Source organism: Accipiter gentilis, chromosome 1, assembly GCF_929443795.1.
Source record: "Accipiter gentilis chromosome 1, bAccGen1.1, whole genome shotgun sequence".
Classification (NCBI taxonomy): domain Eukaryota; kingdom Metazoa; phylum Chordata; class Aves; order Accipitriformes; family Accipitridae; genus Astur; species Astur gentilis.
In genome coordinates, this window is record NC_064880.1 from 42,020,618 (window position 1) to 42,036,408 (window position 15,791).

General features: G+C 46.8%; 1 protein-coding gene across 6 annotated transcripts in view; it reads right to left on the bottom strand.

Moving 5' to 3' along the window:
• LOC126038766 (uncharacterized) overlaps positions 1-15,791 on the bottom strand; it is a 53,501-nt gene that overhangs the window by 12,541 nt on the left and 25,169 nt on the right. For 2 of the 6 annotated variants that reach the window (XM_049800982.1, XM_049800991.1), the window contains 2 exons: positions 9,095-9,213; positions 5,708-7,447 (listed from right to left, as the gene is read on the bottom strand). The exons of 1 other annotated variant lie outside the window; for it this stretch is intronic. In XM_049800982.1, coding sequence (XP_049656939.1) covers positions 5,708-7,278 — 1,571 coding nt within the window. In that variant the 5' untranslated portion in view covers positions 7,279-7,447; positions 9,095-9,213. Of the gene's footprint in view, positions 1-5,707; positions 7,448-7,685; positions 7,745-9,094; positions 9,214-15,791 lie in introns of those variants that run through there. 3 more of the 6 variants (XM_049801001.1, XM_049801010.1, XM_049801019.1) reach the window with 2 other exon arrangements.

Below are 15,791 nucleotides of genomic sequence, written 5' to 3' on the forward strand. Positions count from 1 at the left end.
AGGAATCTAGACTGGTCAGCATGGATGGCTGTACATGTGTTTCAGGGGCTCTAAACATAGCTCAATTACAGCATTGCAAATTGGGTAATTGCACTCATGGCAGCATCAGTCTGGGATATCAAAACTCAGGTGTTCACAGGGCATTTTTGTGTCCATAAAACATGAGGTTCTCCCATAGGGACCAGAAAAACCTTTCGAAGTAGGCCATATCCATATTTGCTGCTATTTAAAGAGATGTTGTCAACACAGAAACCATAATGCTCATCTGGAAGAAAATCACCTGCTAAAAACCGTAATACTCTGAAGAGATTAGAAGATTAAGGGAGCTTTCCCTCTGTTCTTCATCTCATATGATCCCAAGCCTGCTGAAACCACTGGAAAGATTCCCTCTGCTTTCAGCGAACTCAGGATCAGCCCTTTTGGTGCACTTAAGAGTCCCAAAAAGATTGGCAGAGTCTATTGTTCTCACTTGGCAATTCTGGGATGCTCTTATTCACAGCTGTCTGGTGCTAACAAGGGCCTGGCCTAGCTGATACAGGCAGCCTGTTCCAACCCCATGTTCCCCTCTCTGTAGACAACAACACCTCTCCAGACAGACGCAGTCTGGTACAAAACCACTGACTTGACAGAGTAGTTGGCAGGCTGTAGTTTGTGATATTACTTGTGATACATTTTTTTTAACAGACTTTCTAAGACACCTTATTTCCATGCATAATGAAGCCTGCTTGGAAGAATATTAATTTTTTTCATTTTGAGTTTACTTAATTTTTATGGGCTTGGATTCCTTTAAAAAGAAAGGTTGTGAGGACTGGATATGGATGCTTGTACATACAGGAAGCCAGTGTCTGGAACATATTTCAGGTTATGCACGTATTTTATCCTTAACAAAAGTCTCCTATGACGAAAGTCTGCTTCTTCTTAAAGGCTTCATTTGTGAACTTATGCTGGTAGGTCATACTGCTAATGTGCAATTCTAACACTGTCAGCTACAAGCAAACACGAGACAGATGGGTATTTTCCTTACGATGAATGACAGTTGGCTCCGATAACAAACCATCAGCCAATAGTGAAATTGCTGAAGAGGCAACAAATCTCCCGGAACACAAACTGGCTCTGTTGTCAAGCCAGAAAAGTTGGTTTCAACTTTCCAGCTGATGCTTTTTCATCTTCATTTATGCTTCCAGGTCCCAGCTGACACTACCAAAGAATTTACCAACTTTAAAAGAGTGTAGCCATGGCTGTGCAGCAATGACACAGTGCTAACAGCAGGCTCCTGGCTTTTACTTTTTGCTGTGCTAACTCCCTGCCACATGGATTTGGAAGCATTGCTTCATGCTCTCAAGGCTCTGCTCCCCAGCCTGTACAAGGGGGGGTACCAACATCAGTGCTGTCATGGAGCAGTCTGCAGTACAGACTGCATTAGCCCCCTTACAGGCTTGCAGTAAGAGCAGCGCAGGCACACAGCAAGGCTGTGGTCCCACAATGGTACTGTCCTGGCCTGGTCCAGCTTAAGAGGTTCCTGTCTCCTTCCTCCCTTCCATCCCCAGCTATATTTGGAGTACCACACCTTCAGCCAGTCCAGTGTAACTGTCTGTGTGGCCATAATCTAAAATCAGTCTTGAAATCATCTGGGTTTAAAAAAAATACCCTCCCTCATGTACTGCCAGCCAGATAATTTCATTGATGTTTCATTGAGTTGGGTAAAGTATGAACAGTTCAGCTGGGCACACCTGTGGGAGGGACAGCAGAGGTTAGGGAGCAAGAAAGCTCTTGTAGAGGATCTGCCATTGCCAGAAAACCACCATTTCCAAAAGCTGCTCCTACTCAAACAGTTTCTGGTTGAAACGTGCAGAAAGAAGGGACCATGCTGAGGCACAGAGAGGCAACAGGATGTGTCCAAGGTCAGTAGCAGAGCTCGGAACTGGAATATTATCTTCTCCTCTTGATCACCACCATACGGACCATAGTCTCAGAGGGAAGCTGAGCTTTCATTTGTCATTTTTACAGTGCTTCAAGATCATCCACTTAAACATGGAAAGTACTCCAGCGTATATTACTGCTCCTCTAAGTGAAGCTGACAGCAGCTCTCTGCTGATAAGGTCTGCGGACCAGATGCCATTGCTTATTGTGGTTTCCATAACCCAACAGGGATATTTTTTAAAAATCTCCAGACATGACCTGCAGTGGGAACAAGAGCCAATACTGCCCAGAGAGCTGAGCTAAGGAAGTGTGACCGGAGACTGAGAAATTCAACCCACCCCATGGTTGGTCAGCTAGAGGTAGGAAAGGCAATGATGCAGAGCCCACATCATGTCAAAGGAGATTTCCTCATCCCTGGTTTGACTGCTCTACTTCTAGTTGTGATTAGATCCTTCCTGCATGATGTACTGGCCATGCCATGTTGGGGTAAGTGCTGCTCCACAGAGCAGTCGCTGTGCACTGCACCATTGTCATGATCAGAGGGATGTTGACAAAACAGGGAGGATACAAGCAGTTTTGTAGAACCAAAACATAGGGCTGCTCCTTTAACCTTTGCCCCTGGGTTAGGAGGAAGAGGAGACATTGCCAAGAAAAAGGGATATTGTCCCTTCCTCCAGATCCTCTCCCCCTGGCAGAGATCTGGGCTGCCAGCATGACCACCCCAACACCTGCTCAAGCCATCCCTCTGCTCTCACGCAGAACTGCAGAAGGGGGCAGTCTGGCATGTTTCCTTCTGTGGGATCAAATCACTTATTGGGATAGGATTTTTCTGCCTGTTTTCCCTGTTCTCTGCAAGATGGACGGTGCGCTTGGGCCAGCACAGGGACAATAGGTTCTTTCCGAATGTCCTTTTAAACCTGTGGGCCATCATCTCTGAATCTCATGGAAGCAAAGGCAGCGGGTGTGTGGTGTACAACTGGAAATGCACCTGCTTTGCTTCGTGGTCTCTATGGGCCTCTTCATGGTTGTTTCATTGTCCATGCCAGCAGTTCTCAGCCCTGTCCACATGTTCCTGGCTCCTTCTGACCAATGGAAACATTTTTGACCATTGCTGGCACCTGCCTTCAAGACTTGGAGTCCTCTGCTATGAGAAGCTGTTATTGTACCCACTATCCTGGTGTCATCCCAAATACACCCCATCACTCTTTTCAGGAAGCCTTCTTTCTTAGTCGTGTCCTTGGTTTCCTTCTGCAGGTTTTTATTGTCACCTTGTCCCCCATTTCATAAACAGGAACCCCAGGTCCTTGCACGTCCTTATCCTGAGCAATTAGCTGCTTAAACAATTTCAGAAATTGGACTATTGAAATGCCTACAGGATTTCCACCTAGATCTCAACACCCCTTCCCACCCAGGACTACAACCTAAGTTAAAGGTATCCAGTGACCTATGAGGGGCCTAAAGCCACCATAATTATGAAGCTGAAAATCAAATCTTCACTGATGAAATATTAAGCCATTTGAATGAGTCTTAAGTAATTAACTATGAATCACTAGGGAGGCAATTAACTTATTAGCCAAAACTGCTTTGTAAAACTGTAATACTTACACAGAACCACTAGAAAGAGAAGACAATTTCAGCTGTCTTATTCTGTGATGCTCCATCACAACATCTCTATCAAAGGCTTGCTGAGCCCAGTATCTGGAAATGGGACCAAATCCCCAGCTTTCAGCTCATTTCATTGGAGACTTGGAGAAAAAACATGGCCTGGATGTCAGTGATTATAATTTAGGACCCCAAAACATCCAGACAAAAAGTCTCCCACCTCTGCAGTGAGAATCAGCTTGAGTTATAAATAATATTCAGGCACATTACAGTCTCAGGTGAAAACCATGGAAAATAATTGAGAAATTTCCAGACAAAGGAAACTGGAGTTTCCCACTAAACAGTACTCTGGCACTGCCAACAGATTTGTTTTCCTCCTGCTGTCCTGAAGAAATTACAATCTTTATCATTAATTGTTATTACTATGGAAAATATACAGGCCAGGGTGGTTCCTTCACATGAAACAACTTCTCTAATACTGGAACCACTGTCATTCTTATTTCTAGATCAATTACCATTTTGGTGTTAATAAAATCACCTCATATATTTTAACAAATCCAACTAGGGAGACTGAACACATTCACAGAAACAAAAACCACCGTGGATATTAAAAGCACAGAAACCACACTGAAACCATAAAGGCCCTGGGCAGAAAGTGTTTGGAGGCTTGGAAAGTAGTGGGAAGAAAGATCATATGCACCACCCATTTCCTGTATACTTTTCTATGCATGCACCTTGGGCTCCAGATACTAGTCAAACCTTTCACCTGCCCCAAGACAGCTGTTCTTATGCTCTTACTCATGGCTTGTGCCATTCTGTGTACTTCATTTCACATCAATGATGAAAATAGCCTACTCAATGAAAATGGTTGTATACCGTAACTTTCTCATCTGTTTCTTCTTCGGGTTTTCATACTCTAGAACAAAAGCACAAATGCTGGGCTGGACAGCTGAAGGAAGCATTTAGGGCTCTGACACCACCTACTTCCCTTTGGACTGTAAAGTTGCAGAAGTACTTCTGCTTGTCTCTCTGGCTCTGTCTACACAGGGAGCTTCAGCTCCACAGAAGTTCTTTCAGATGACTCTCATTCCTGTGCAGAAGTCACTATCATCTCCTCTAAAACCTGAGTCCAGTCTCAGAGCTCCAGCATTCCAGAAATACCAAACCAGTGTACAAGGTTGATGCCCTGGCATTTCACACACCGCATCTGTGGATGTCGGAAGCAGCCAGGAACCAAGTCCAATGTAATTCTTTGCAAAGCCAGTCCTGAAAGCCAAGCATATGGAAACAAACCACTCCACCAACACTTACTCCTCCTTTTCCCATCAGACTTATCTAGAGATAAGACAGTGATAACAGCCCCAAATTCCTAGCTTCCAGAACTTTGCTGATTCCTGTTGAGCCACCTGCCTGCATAGAAAGGGATCCCCATTTCTTTGGCAGAAGGGAGGTAACAAGGACTGCAGTGACCAAAACAAGGATGGAGAAAGCAGTCCTTGTGAACATCTTACCCAGAGAAGGGGAAAACACTGGTAGGAGAAGAGGGAGGAAGGCTTTATGCAAGTATTTTCTCGCACAGCTTACACTGTCTGAGTTGGCAGAAGGACAGTATTTGCAAGTACTTTCACTTGCTGCCTGTGCTGGTCTCCAGAGGATGGTTAAAGACTTGTAGCAGCCATCTTGCTCTTATTTGCTAGTTCACTACATACAAGCAGCAACTGAAAGCACTTGTTACTGCATGTCAGGCTACCTAAATTCATGTCCTGCAGGGGTGGGACAAACTCTACATCTTTTTTCAAAGGAATCTTATTAGTACTTTGCATCTCTCGGCTGTCCTCTACTTTTAACAGTTGTTAAAAAAAGAAAAAAGACATTTCAACAATTTAGTACAGAAATAAAATGGGTGGGAAATTGGCTGTCAGGACTACTAATGGCTGCTGTCTTGACAGGATTTAGGTGTACAAAAAGGCAAAGTCTAGATGAAAATGCTTTTTGTGTTTAATCCCACACAAAGATGGAGTTTAAGCTCAACAGCTTAAAGACACGTCCATGTGGCTATCAGAGACCCCAAGATGAAAGGCTCTGCCAACAATGTATTTATACAGGAGTTAAATGTACATATCAGGAGAGAGACCAGATTGTTAACAAGGGAACTGCTTTGAGGTGACCCCACAGAGCATGTTACCTTTTCTTAATAAGTTCCAGGGCTGAGCCTATGAATTCATCCTTCATTTTTTGTAGCTTAGCTCCATAGCTGGATAAGTCTGTGGCTTCTAACAGCAGCGATGAACAGCAAGAGGACTGGGCTTCAGAAGCCAGCGACTGCCCTGCAAGGTGGAGAACATCATTTAATTGTCTTGTCTCTCCTTTCTGCTGCTCATCACTGAAGATCTCCTGCCCAGCTCTGTGTATTGCTACTGCCTGTAAAGGTGATCGTGGAATAGGGCTAGAGCAAATGGGGACTGGCGATCTATCCAGGCTGGAGATCTGGAAGGTTCTGTCCTTCACCTCAGGGCTGCTCATTCTGAAACCATCCCATGTGGCTGGATACTGGGAAAAGCCAGCAGAGGTGTGGTTTTCATGGAACACATCATCATCATCCTCTGCTGTGGCAGCAGCTTCATTCACAGCTTTGGTCTCCTGAGCTTCTGGACAGATATTCTTATTGCTCTCCTCCTCCAGGGTCTGGTTTGCAGGCAGACTCTTATTCAAGCAATCTGTTGGCCCACTGCTGCTGGCAGATGAATTTGCCTCCTTACTTCTCATTTGCTTGAATTCCTCAAAGGTGGGTATGTAGAGCCTCCCTTTGCAGCGGCCTTTCTTGCTCTGTCCCAGTGTGGCTTTGACATCTGTTTCCCCACTATATTGTTCCAGGGTTTCTGCTGTTCTGGATTTGGCCATCTCATGGCTTTCCCCGGCATGCTGAAGGGGCAAATTGGGGGAGCTATTCTGCCTTCGGATCTGAAGCCTCCTCTGAGCCTCCTGCTTGATGTCTTCTGGACTGATGATCCTGTGTGCAAAACACAGTCTCTGCCTCCCTGTGAGGCTGTGCCTGAAAGCAGTGTGTTCCACCAAAACCGTGCAGCAGTTGACAGCACAACCGTTCTTGTACTGCCGGCACATCTGGCATTCAAAAAACTCCTGGGCCATCAGGTCAGGCAGGGCCACCTGTGGACGCACTGGCTTACAGGGCTCTGCCACCTTACTGCTCTGCAGTCTCAGCTTCTCCTTCAGCTCTTTTTTGGCATCTCCATGTAGGGCTCTTTCCTCTGCAGAAGGAAAGAGCCACTGAGGCACTTTGGCAAAGGGAGGGAGGAGCACATTCTGTGCTGATTGAGATGTCTGTTTAGCACGGAGAGAAAGGTTTCTCAGAGAGTCTGATGTGCTCTGTACTGGGGCCACATCCACACAGCCTTCTGTCCACTGACTGGTGCCTCTATAGCGAAAGATGATCTCATTATCCAGGCTCCGGCAGTGAGAATACAGCCCAGAGTCAGCAGCTGTTGCCCAGTGAAGGTTCTCCACGCTCCGATACATCCGGTTTTCCACAGGACTGGCCAAAGGTGCCTTGCCTGTGTGGCAATAGTCTAGAGTGTGGAAGTCCCCAGAAAAAATATGAGTGTCTAGGTTCTTTAGTGGGTGCATGCTGCTAACTGAAAAATCCTTTAAGCCATGTTGTGCATAGAGCTGATTATTTTGGCAGCTCAAGATCACCCGGCAGTGTTCCTGTCTCTCATCAACACTGATGTATGTCATAGCAAATGCACATGGAGGCTCTAAGACAGTAGCGTCTAGGGGGAGAGGAGGGAGCTGGGGTGTCTCTTAGATGTCAGTCAATGTCCACAGACCACAGACAGCAAAGAGTGCTGCTGGGTACTCACATAAGAGAGCTCTCACATGGGTTGAGTCGCCATGCGTAGAAGACCTGTGAATGGAAGGAAAGATGAGTTACTGAAGCAGCCTGGTGATGACTTGCAGGATGCAACAGCAGGTCTGCTTACAGGGAATGCAGAAGCCAAACACCAACAGCTTGAGTAGAAACAGAGCAGTATATCTAGGAGATGAGGTGTGGGGCTTGGGGCACTGAATCTTTTCCATCTCTAGTCAAGCCAAGAGTGGCCTTATGCTGCCCATCTGAATTTGGAGAAGTTTATCCTACCTACCCTCAGCAATTCCCTCACAATAACACCGCTCAACTGTAGTGACGAATGCTCAGAAGTGCTTGCTGCAGGCTCAGCTTACTCACACAGCAGTGCTAAGGAGATGGGAGGTTTACAAGAGATAGTGAGGTTCTTTCCCTTAAATGGGGTGCAGACAACAGTGTGTGGGTTAAGGAGGAGGCTGGGGGTGGGAAAGGATGACATGACAGTGTGGTGTCCTGGAAGGCTCAAATAGCAAGGAGGAAGAAGAAGCCTGACTGGTGTGGTTTTGTCCCTGAGAGTCACACTGCAGGCCTTTAACGGTCTGATTTACCCTTCACAGGGAAGATGCATATGGTTTAGTGACTGGTAGCCAAGCATTTCCACGGCCTTTCCAGTGCAGAGACAAAGGTATCTCACAGACTTTCACAAATGTGCCATTGTGACCCCTTAGCAATAGGCCCAAATGATCACCCCCCCGTGACAGTTCAGCGGAGGCCCAGAAAGAGGAGGTGTGGTTTCCAAGGCTGTTTCTATGATCTGTGTTCAGCATTGTAAAGCCCAGTGAATCTAAGTGACTAAATCACGTGTTCAGAGCAATGCAGAGAATACAATACCAAAACTTCAGTTTGGGCCAGCAGGATGAAGGCTAAGTGTCTAAGTCATCCTTGGAAGTGGAAGGAGCCTCCTTACATTGAATGGAGAGACTCCAAATTTCTCTTAAGGATTTAGGCCTCAGGGACTTGCCAGCAGTCACATAAGACATAAGTGTCTGCTACAGCCCTGTCCACTCCCTCCCTTGGCAACCAAAGCAAAGGGAACGAGTGAGTGCCATAGGTAAAGGAGACTAAGATTGGGCAGGGGATATGAGGTTAGCCTGAGATTTGTAAGGGAAATTTAGAGCTGGGATGGTGGGACATCAGTCTCTAATAATAAGCCAGGCAAGAACCAACCAGGTTGAACACCCAGGAAGAGGTCTTGGTAAAGCAAGACAGGACCATGTAAGTTACAGACCAGACTGTTTGCTTTGTAGTGCAGCTGGGTTCTCCACACACTGCCAACCATTCAGGAGGGTAATGAAGACACTTGTTACTCCCTGAAGGTTAAGACACCCCAGGTACCTAACTATGTGAGGCACCAACAGACATCTTCCACCTGAGGAGAAGTCTGAGGCAGTGTATTGCCTGGAAGCCAATCTTGGTAACTTGCTGGTAGCTTGATTCACCCCTTGCTTAGAGTGGTTCAAATCAGCATACTTTCCCTGCATTAATGAAACTCTCTTATCTAATCCCAGAGTGGGAAGGCAGAGCTGCTCCTGTGGATAACTGCTGAATGGAGAACATTATTTCTGTCCTTCATAATTGCTAAATATAAAAATTAAAACTAGCTCTCAAAGTGTGGCTGTTCCCCAAGATGTCACAGGCACTTCTCACCCAGTCTTCTCATGGTGGGGCTGGAGTTCCCCCTTCTTCACGGCTCTGGAGGAGCCCACAGGTGACAGCAGAGAAACGTGAGGATCAGGACTTTCTGTGATCATAGGTTATAACATGATCTGTCAAGAAAGAGAGAATGAGATGATGTGAGAGCCAGTCACTGAGTAGGGAACAGGGCTCCTGGTAGTGCTGAAGGGCTCCTGTGAGAAAGTGCTGTTAATGAGAGATGCCATGGCCTGTCAGGTTGTTCTGTGATCAGGTCACAGCCACGGGACTAAAAGCCACTGTGTATTTTCTGCACTCTGCTTTCAGACCAAGTAGAAAGAGAAAACAACCTTTGCTGTAGTGAGAGCTGAGAGTAAAGCTGTCCTTGCCCAAGGCAGGGAGCTACATACAGTAAGGCCTGAAGAGAAACCAGGGCCCCTGTGAGGCAGGTTCTTGGGCTACACGCTTGCTCGGCAAGCTCTGCTTGTATGCACGTGAGAGCAAGGGAGCCGGAGAAGAAAGCACACAGGCAGGGGGAGAAGCAGTCACAAGAGCAAGGAAGCAGAGGCACAGAAACAGCAGGGTGGGATCTGTCTGTGGCTGCTCTCTTCACCAATAAACAGGGAAGCACTGAAAATACAATTGACTTGTGTCCATATAGTCTCTCTTCACGTGGAAGGTCACTGCTGGGGCCTGCAGCACTGACCCCTCTTTGGGCTGCAGGACAGCTGCAGTGACACCAGGCATGGGTGGCCACGGGCCATTCTGCCCCTGCCTGCTCAGGTGCATGGCACAGACCACGCAGGGGGGCTTTGCATCCCTCCGTTACATGGGGGAATGCCTCAAACCCTCCAGCAGGAGAGGGTAGCACTTTGCCCCGCAGGAGAGCAGAGGCCCATGTCCTCAGTGGGTGTGGAAGGTGCCAGTGCCAATAAGCACTGCCAGGCAGCAGGGACTTGCTGCTGCTCTGCCAGGGCAGGATTTTCCAGAAAAAGTGTGTGGGGCAGCAGAAGTTGCTTTCAGGGAAGGAGCAGCTGGGAGAAACCTCCTGTGGGCAGAGTGGGGCAGGCAGAGAGTGAGGGACAGAGACAGGGAGCCAGAGGCAGGTTTGCAGAGTGGAGGACCCAGAGAAGACAGAGAACGGCCAGAGCCGGCTGTGAGAGACAGCAGGAGACAGAGACTTTCCGGAGGAGGCTGTGCAGTTTGCTGACACATAGGCAGGCACTAAAAATTACTGGATTAAGTGAAGGAAAAGGGGAATTTTCTTTCCAAATAATTTATTTTAATCTTTGTCACCCATCAGAGCTTAGGTTTCTTTCTCTAAAAAGTGAATTTTTGCTCTAAGAAAACACTTCAGACATGGGAATTCCCTTTGGTACTTTCAGAAGAGCTCAGAGCAAAGGTCTGAGCACATGGATGGAGCTCACAGATAGGTGCGCAACGGGGTTTGGTGCCCTGGCTGGAGTGAGAGGGAGCCTCAGAAATTAGTGAGCTCTGTTTCGCCTCACGCCTGCAAGGCAGCTGTGGAGATCTCCTAACAGCCAGCTCAGACAGGAGCACCTTTCTTCCCTGTCACTCCATACTTGAAAGGACCATCTCTTTCCTACTGAACTCTTCTAATCTTGCCCATTCCCCCAAAGTCACTACCCTGAGGGCTGTGCACAGCATGTCAGATAGCTAAGTTTAATTTCGTTGAGCACCCAGGCCAACTGCTACCCAAGTCATGACCTGTGAAGGAGGACTGGCTGTGCTGAGGCACAGCCTGCTTCCCCCACTGCCCATGGATGTTTGGAGCAGGAAGAAAGCAGAGGTCTCTTTACAACACCAGATAAATCTGACCTGGCCTGTAAGAGGAAACACTGAGCCCTTCTCCATCCTTCCACTGTTCTTGTGCTCCATTCCTCATGGCACACAGCAACAGCATCACAGTTTCAGCTCAGATGCCTGCATTTGTCAGGTCAGTGACACTGCTATAATATAAAGCACGTGTCTACACACTCAGCTCTAAAGTAACATGACCACAAGCATGTTCTAGGCACTCTGCTGGAGGAGAGCACGAGATGGAGACAGAAGAAAACCATCTGAGTTAATATGCTTATGGTTGATATGCTAAAGATAATCTTTCAGCACATCTTTGCAGGCTTACTGTACATACAGAATATTTAGCTGCAGTCTTACACAGTCACCATCGAAGAAACACTGGGAACTATGGCAACATGAAAGAGTTTGCCGTCCCACCACCTCAGAGCTATAGCTACGGTCTATAGCTACAACAGGTGATCCCAGGTATGGAAACTACCAAATATCACAGAAGTGTGAGGCAATGGAGAGAAGTAAATGATGATCTCTCACATATGACCCGACTCTGGGTCCTAATTCACTCTCTCCTAAAGGTACACAGCAGTCCTAATGCACCCTGTCTCTTCCAGTTAAACCAAGCAGTGACTTGCCAGTTCTTTGTTGCTTCTTGGTGTATGTGAGCACTGTGGGTTGACACTGCACACCATTTACCCACCTGGGTACTTCCAGGTAGTCCCGTCCATACTTCCCCAAAGCTAGGGCTTTATTCTAGTTCAGCAGTCCTCCAGGCCAATGCTGATTTATTCCAGGCCAAATAACAAAAAGGAGCTTAGTGTTGGCTGCCGCTGTGGGAACGGCACATCATCGTTCTTTGATCACGTTGTCTGTGCAACATTTGCCTGTTCCCTGGCTCAGGGATTGAAAAGCTCCTGGTGGTTATGAGCCTCATGCCTTAAACAAGCATAAGACTAAAGGCATCGTGTGCTCAGCTTATTTTCTACCGTGTGATTCTGTTTAATCAAATTCTCCACTACTCTGATAAGTGACTGCTTGGAGACTTGCCACTAACCTTCAGTTTCCTGCAAAATCCCCCCAAAGAACTTATTTCTCAAGGATTAAAGCTTGAAGGATAAATTATTTCTTCCCATACAAATAAGAACCATTCTGCCTGGCTGACCTTCCCAGCAAAGCACCAGACAAAGTGTCAGGAGGATGAAGCAGGCAAGCACAAGAGAAGCTGTTAAGTGCTGGTGAAAAGCACTGTAGAGAGGACCAGTCATGTCCAACGACTCCAGGGACATCAGGACAGGGGACCAGAGAGTCTCACAAGGCCTCAGGAAAAGAGGCCACCAAATCTGGCAAGGCTGACTAGGTTTGCCAGTGCTGCTCCACAGAGCTCACTGCAGCAAGATTTGCTCGATAGACTTGTCAAACAGGGAAGCTTGTTCCATGAGATGGTGGAGAGCAGCTTGCTACTGTCTGGCCTCTCCTGCCTTGATCAGAGAGATCAAGTGAGTCTTGTACATTCTTCACTTTCCACATTTACAACACCTCAGTCACAAGCAAATTAGCTTCTGAGTCATGCCGTTGCACCAAACTCGTTTCCAAGGGAAGGGAGTAACTGGAGTCTCTTTACTCCATCTTGAAATAAGAGATCAAACTAACCTTCAGGTCTTATTCTAATTTCTCTGCATCGGGTTTTGCAAATTGCACCACGGAACAGAGGTTGGTTTATTCTGGAGTACAGTCTCCCTTTTATTTCAGAGATCTAACCAGTTAGAGGGAAGTGAAAGGCACATTTCAAAGAGTTGTACAAAGGATTTTAGCAAGCTATGATACTGCTGTGAGTTTTCTGCTATCTGATACAGCGAACCTCATGGACACAGCATGATCTGTCTACTGCCATGCCATGCACATCACTTCAGCTGCTTAGCAGAACACCAGCAATCTCATGGGAAAGAACACCAGATACATCTATTTTTTCAAGTTAAAGGTTAACAAGAAAAACAAAGGAGCCTTGGCTGTATTTGCTTTCTTAGCTGTTCACTTAACCAGAGCTGTGCTGCAGGAACTAGTTGATGCAGTAGGATGATGAGGTGTATTTCTTGGTTTTTTTAGTCTTTCTAGCAGCTGAAACAGGAACAGGGCTTATACAGTGTCTGTTAATTGCAGCAGGAGAGGTACAGTCACAGTAGTTATCTAAACCAGTGCAATTTCCTGGGTTTCTTTTCCTTCCTAGGGTAAACAGCTGAGCATAACTTTCCTTGAGTTTACAGTATTATCACTGCTTTCATTGTCTGCTCTATGGCACAAATCAGGATTGCTAACAAGAGGAACAATTGCCATCTTGGTTTCAAAACTAGGTAATATAGAGAAAACTATAAACTCTATAGTCTGCTCACTGTATTTATAGTCCTTGTGTTCTCAGCTTAATCATAAGTATGGACCATGTCATCTCAGACACAACTTGGCACAGGGAACAAAGTGTCTCTTGAACCTCTGAAGATCCAGTGCAGCCCATGGTCTAGAGGGTTGCTGAGAGCACAGGCAATAGCATTAAATTTCTGCTGTGCAATGAGCTGCTTGTCCCATCACATGATATTGTCCAACCATTTTCCTCCTTTCACATCTCTTCTCCTCATTCTTTCAGGGTTTTTTTTCCTGCTTCCCCCACTCTTCCTCCATCCCACTGCCTTGAACACAAGTTTACACAGTCCATCTGTTGCTGCTGTTTAACAGGTTCCACTTCTAAAGCATCACCACCATTACCATTGCCTCCAGAAAAAGAACTGATCTTGGCCATGGTCAGGGCTGGCTGACCAGAGCAGCCCAAAGGTATACACCTGCCAACCAGATGTGCCAGAGAAGAATATGTCCACATTATCTGTTGATTATCATGGGAACATCCTGCTACAGTACACACAGCTCCACCAGGGAGAGTATAGGAATCACCATAATTTCATGTGAATTTCTATTTTGGTCAGATTGGCTCCTATATAGTCTCAAGGCAGTGGAAAAGCTAATCTCAAAATTTTATGGAATCACGTAAGGTCTTAAGCATTCTTGGCTCCCTTTCTGTGGGATTTTTAAGCTGTTTGGGAACTTTGCTTTATTGACATGAGAGGTTTCACCTGAGAAGCCCTACTGCTCCACACATCTGTGTATTTGGCAGCAGTGCCTTAGATGAATTTCTCTGGCTGCTCTCTAAGTCTGAGCAGCTTCTCCTTCTTGTGTCACAGCATGGTTAACTCCTTGTGTTCCTCCTTCAGAAAGCCTGTGATGACATAATACTTCCAGCCTACCTCTAAGGGTAGGCATTCCAGTTTTCAGACAGCATACTTTCAAGGTGACCTGCATTCCCTCCTGATTCCTTGCTTTGGGAAAGGGTACCCTCTTCTGTTTCACCAATGCACCGTTCAACTTCTTGGACAATACCACTCCAACAGGCCTGCTGACAATGCAGCAGAGGGAATGGAGCTTGAGAGGATTAGCATTCACCTTGCAGCAATGGAAGGCTGAGTATGTTGGTTATTGTAACAAATGCTCCTGGATACACCAATGTGACACCCCCATCATGTGTCCTCACTAGAGCTGCTTGGCAGCATTGGCTGTGAAGCGCCCCAGGAGATGGCATCACCCATCATCTGCCAAACTTTCAGTGAGTCAACGCTCCGGTTGGCCACAAAGCTCTTTTGGATGACTCCTTCTCAGGAGGAAGAAAGTCCTATTTGCAATAAAGTCCTCTCCTGGGACAGATCACCCACAGCACCTATGAACCTGCAGGGTGCCTCTGATCGATAGATTCTGCACTTGTCTGTAACACCATGAGCCACTCTGCTCCCCATTAATAGCTGGAGAAAGAGCCCATGGGGGTTATAACCAAGCAGAGCCAATGCTTAGGCTTGAGTTAGCTGATGTTTAGGACCCAGGTGGTTTCCCCTGTCCTGTGTACACACCATGAACCAAGCATTCCCATGCCTTTGGGTCATGCAGAGCAGATCTTGTCCACCAGCCACCTTGGTCTTGGCATGCACACACAGCAAGCACTATTAGCCTCACGAGGAACAGACGTGAACTGAGCACAGCCTCCAACCCTGCTCTATGCCTGGCTCCAAGCTCCCTGGCTCAGACACACGCAGTTCTTGGAGGCAAACCTGAGCCAGGAAAACCTATCCAGCCCCCTGTGAGATTTGGGAAGTATAAAGCCATATGTGAGCCCACTTTACAGCCTGGCACCTCCACTCCTCCTTCAAATTCCTACTTTGCACAGATATAACATCAGCCCCGACTGCAGAAAATGGTTGCAATATGGCTACAAGTGAATTTATTTTTACTCAGGGGGTGAGGGGGCAGAAAAGGTCAAGGCTGTGACTTGAAGCTCAGCTCCAGCAAAGGTTCCAACATCAATCATAAATTCCCAGTGCCAGCTCTAGATGGTTATCCTCTGGCTGACAGAGGTGCACCCCCCAGCACAACACCGCCAACGCTCAGTCCATTGCTAGACATGCCTTTGTGAGTCAGCCCAGTACTCCCAGCCTAGAGGCCTGTCTCCAGCAGTGATCAGCAGCAGATAATTTTGGAAAGAGCAGACACAGAGCACATCTGCAGCACGTAGCTGATGAGGTGGAGAACTACATCTCAGATCATCTAATGCTATCTTGATCCCCTGCATGTTTTATGAAGGCAGAGGGGAGAGTGCAAAAAAATGCAAAGGGGATGTTGGGTTAGGTGAACATGAGAATTAAGAGAGAGAAGTAAATCAAGCCAGTAGCAGGAAAGAGCTGGCCACTCCCTTCCGCTTGCAGCATGTGATAAGTATCAACAGAGCCTTCACCTAAGCACTCAGCTGAACATTTTCTTCTTCTGTGCACTGAAGACAGGCTTTTCAACCACAATTTTCACTCACTCTCTG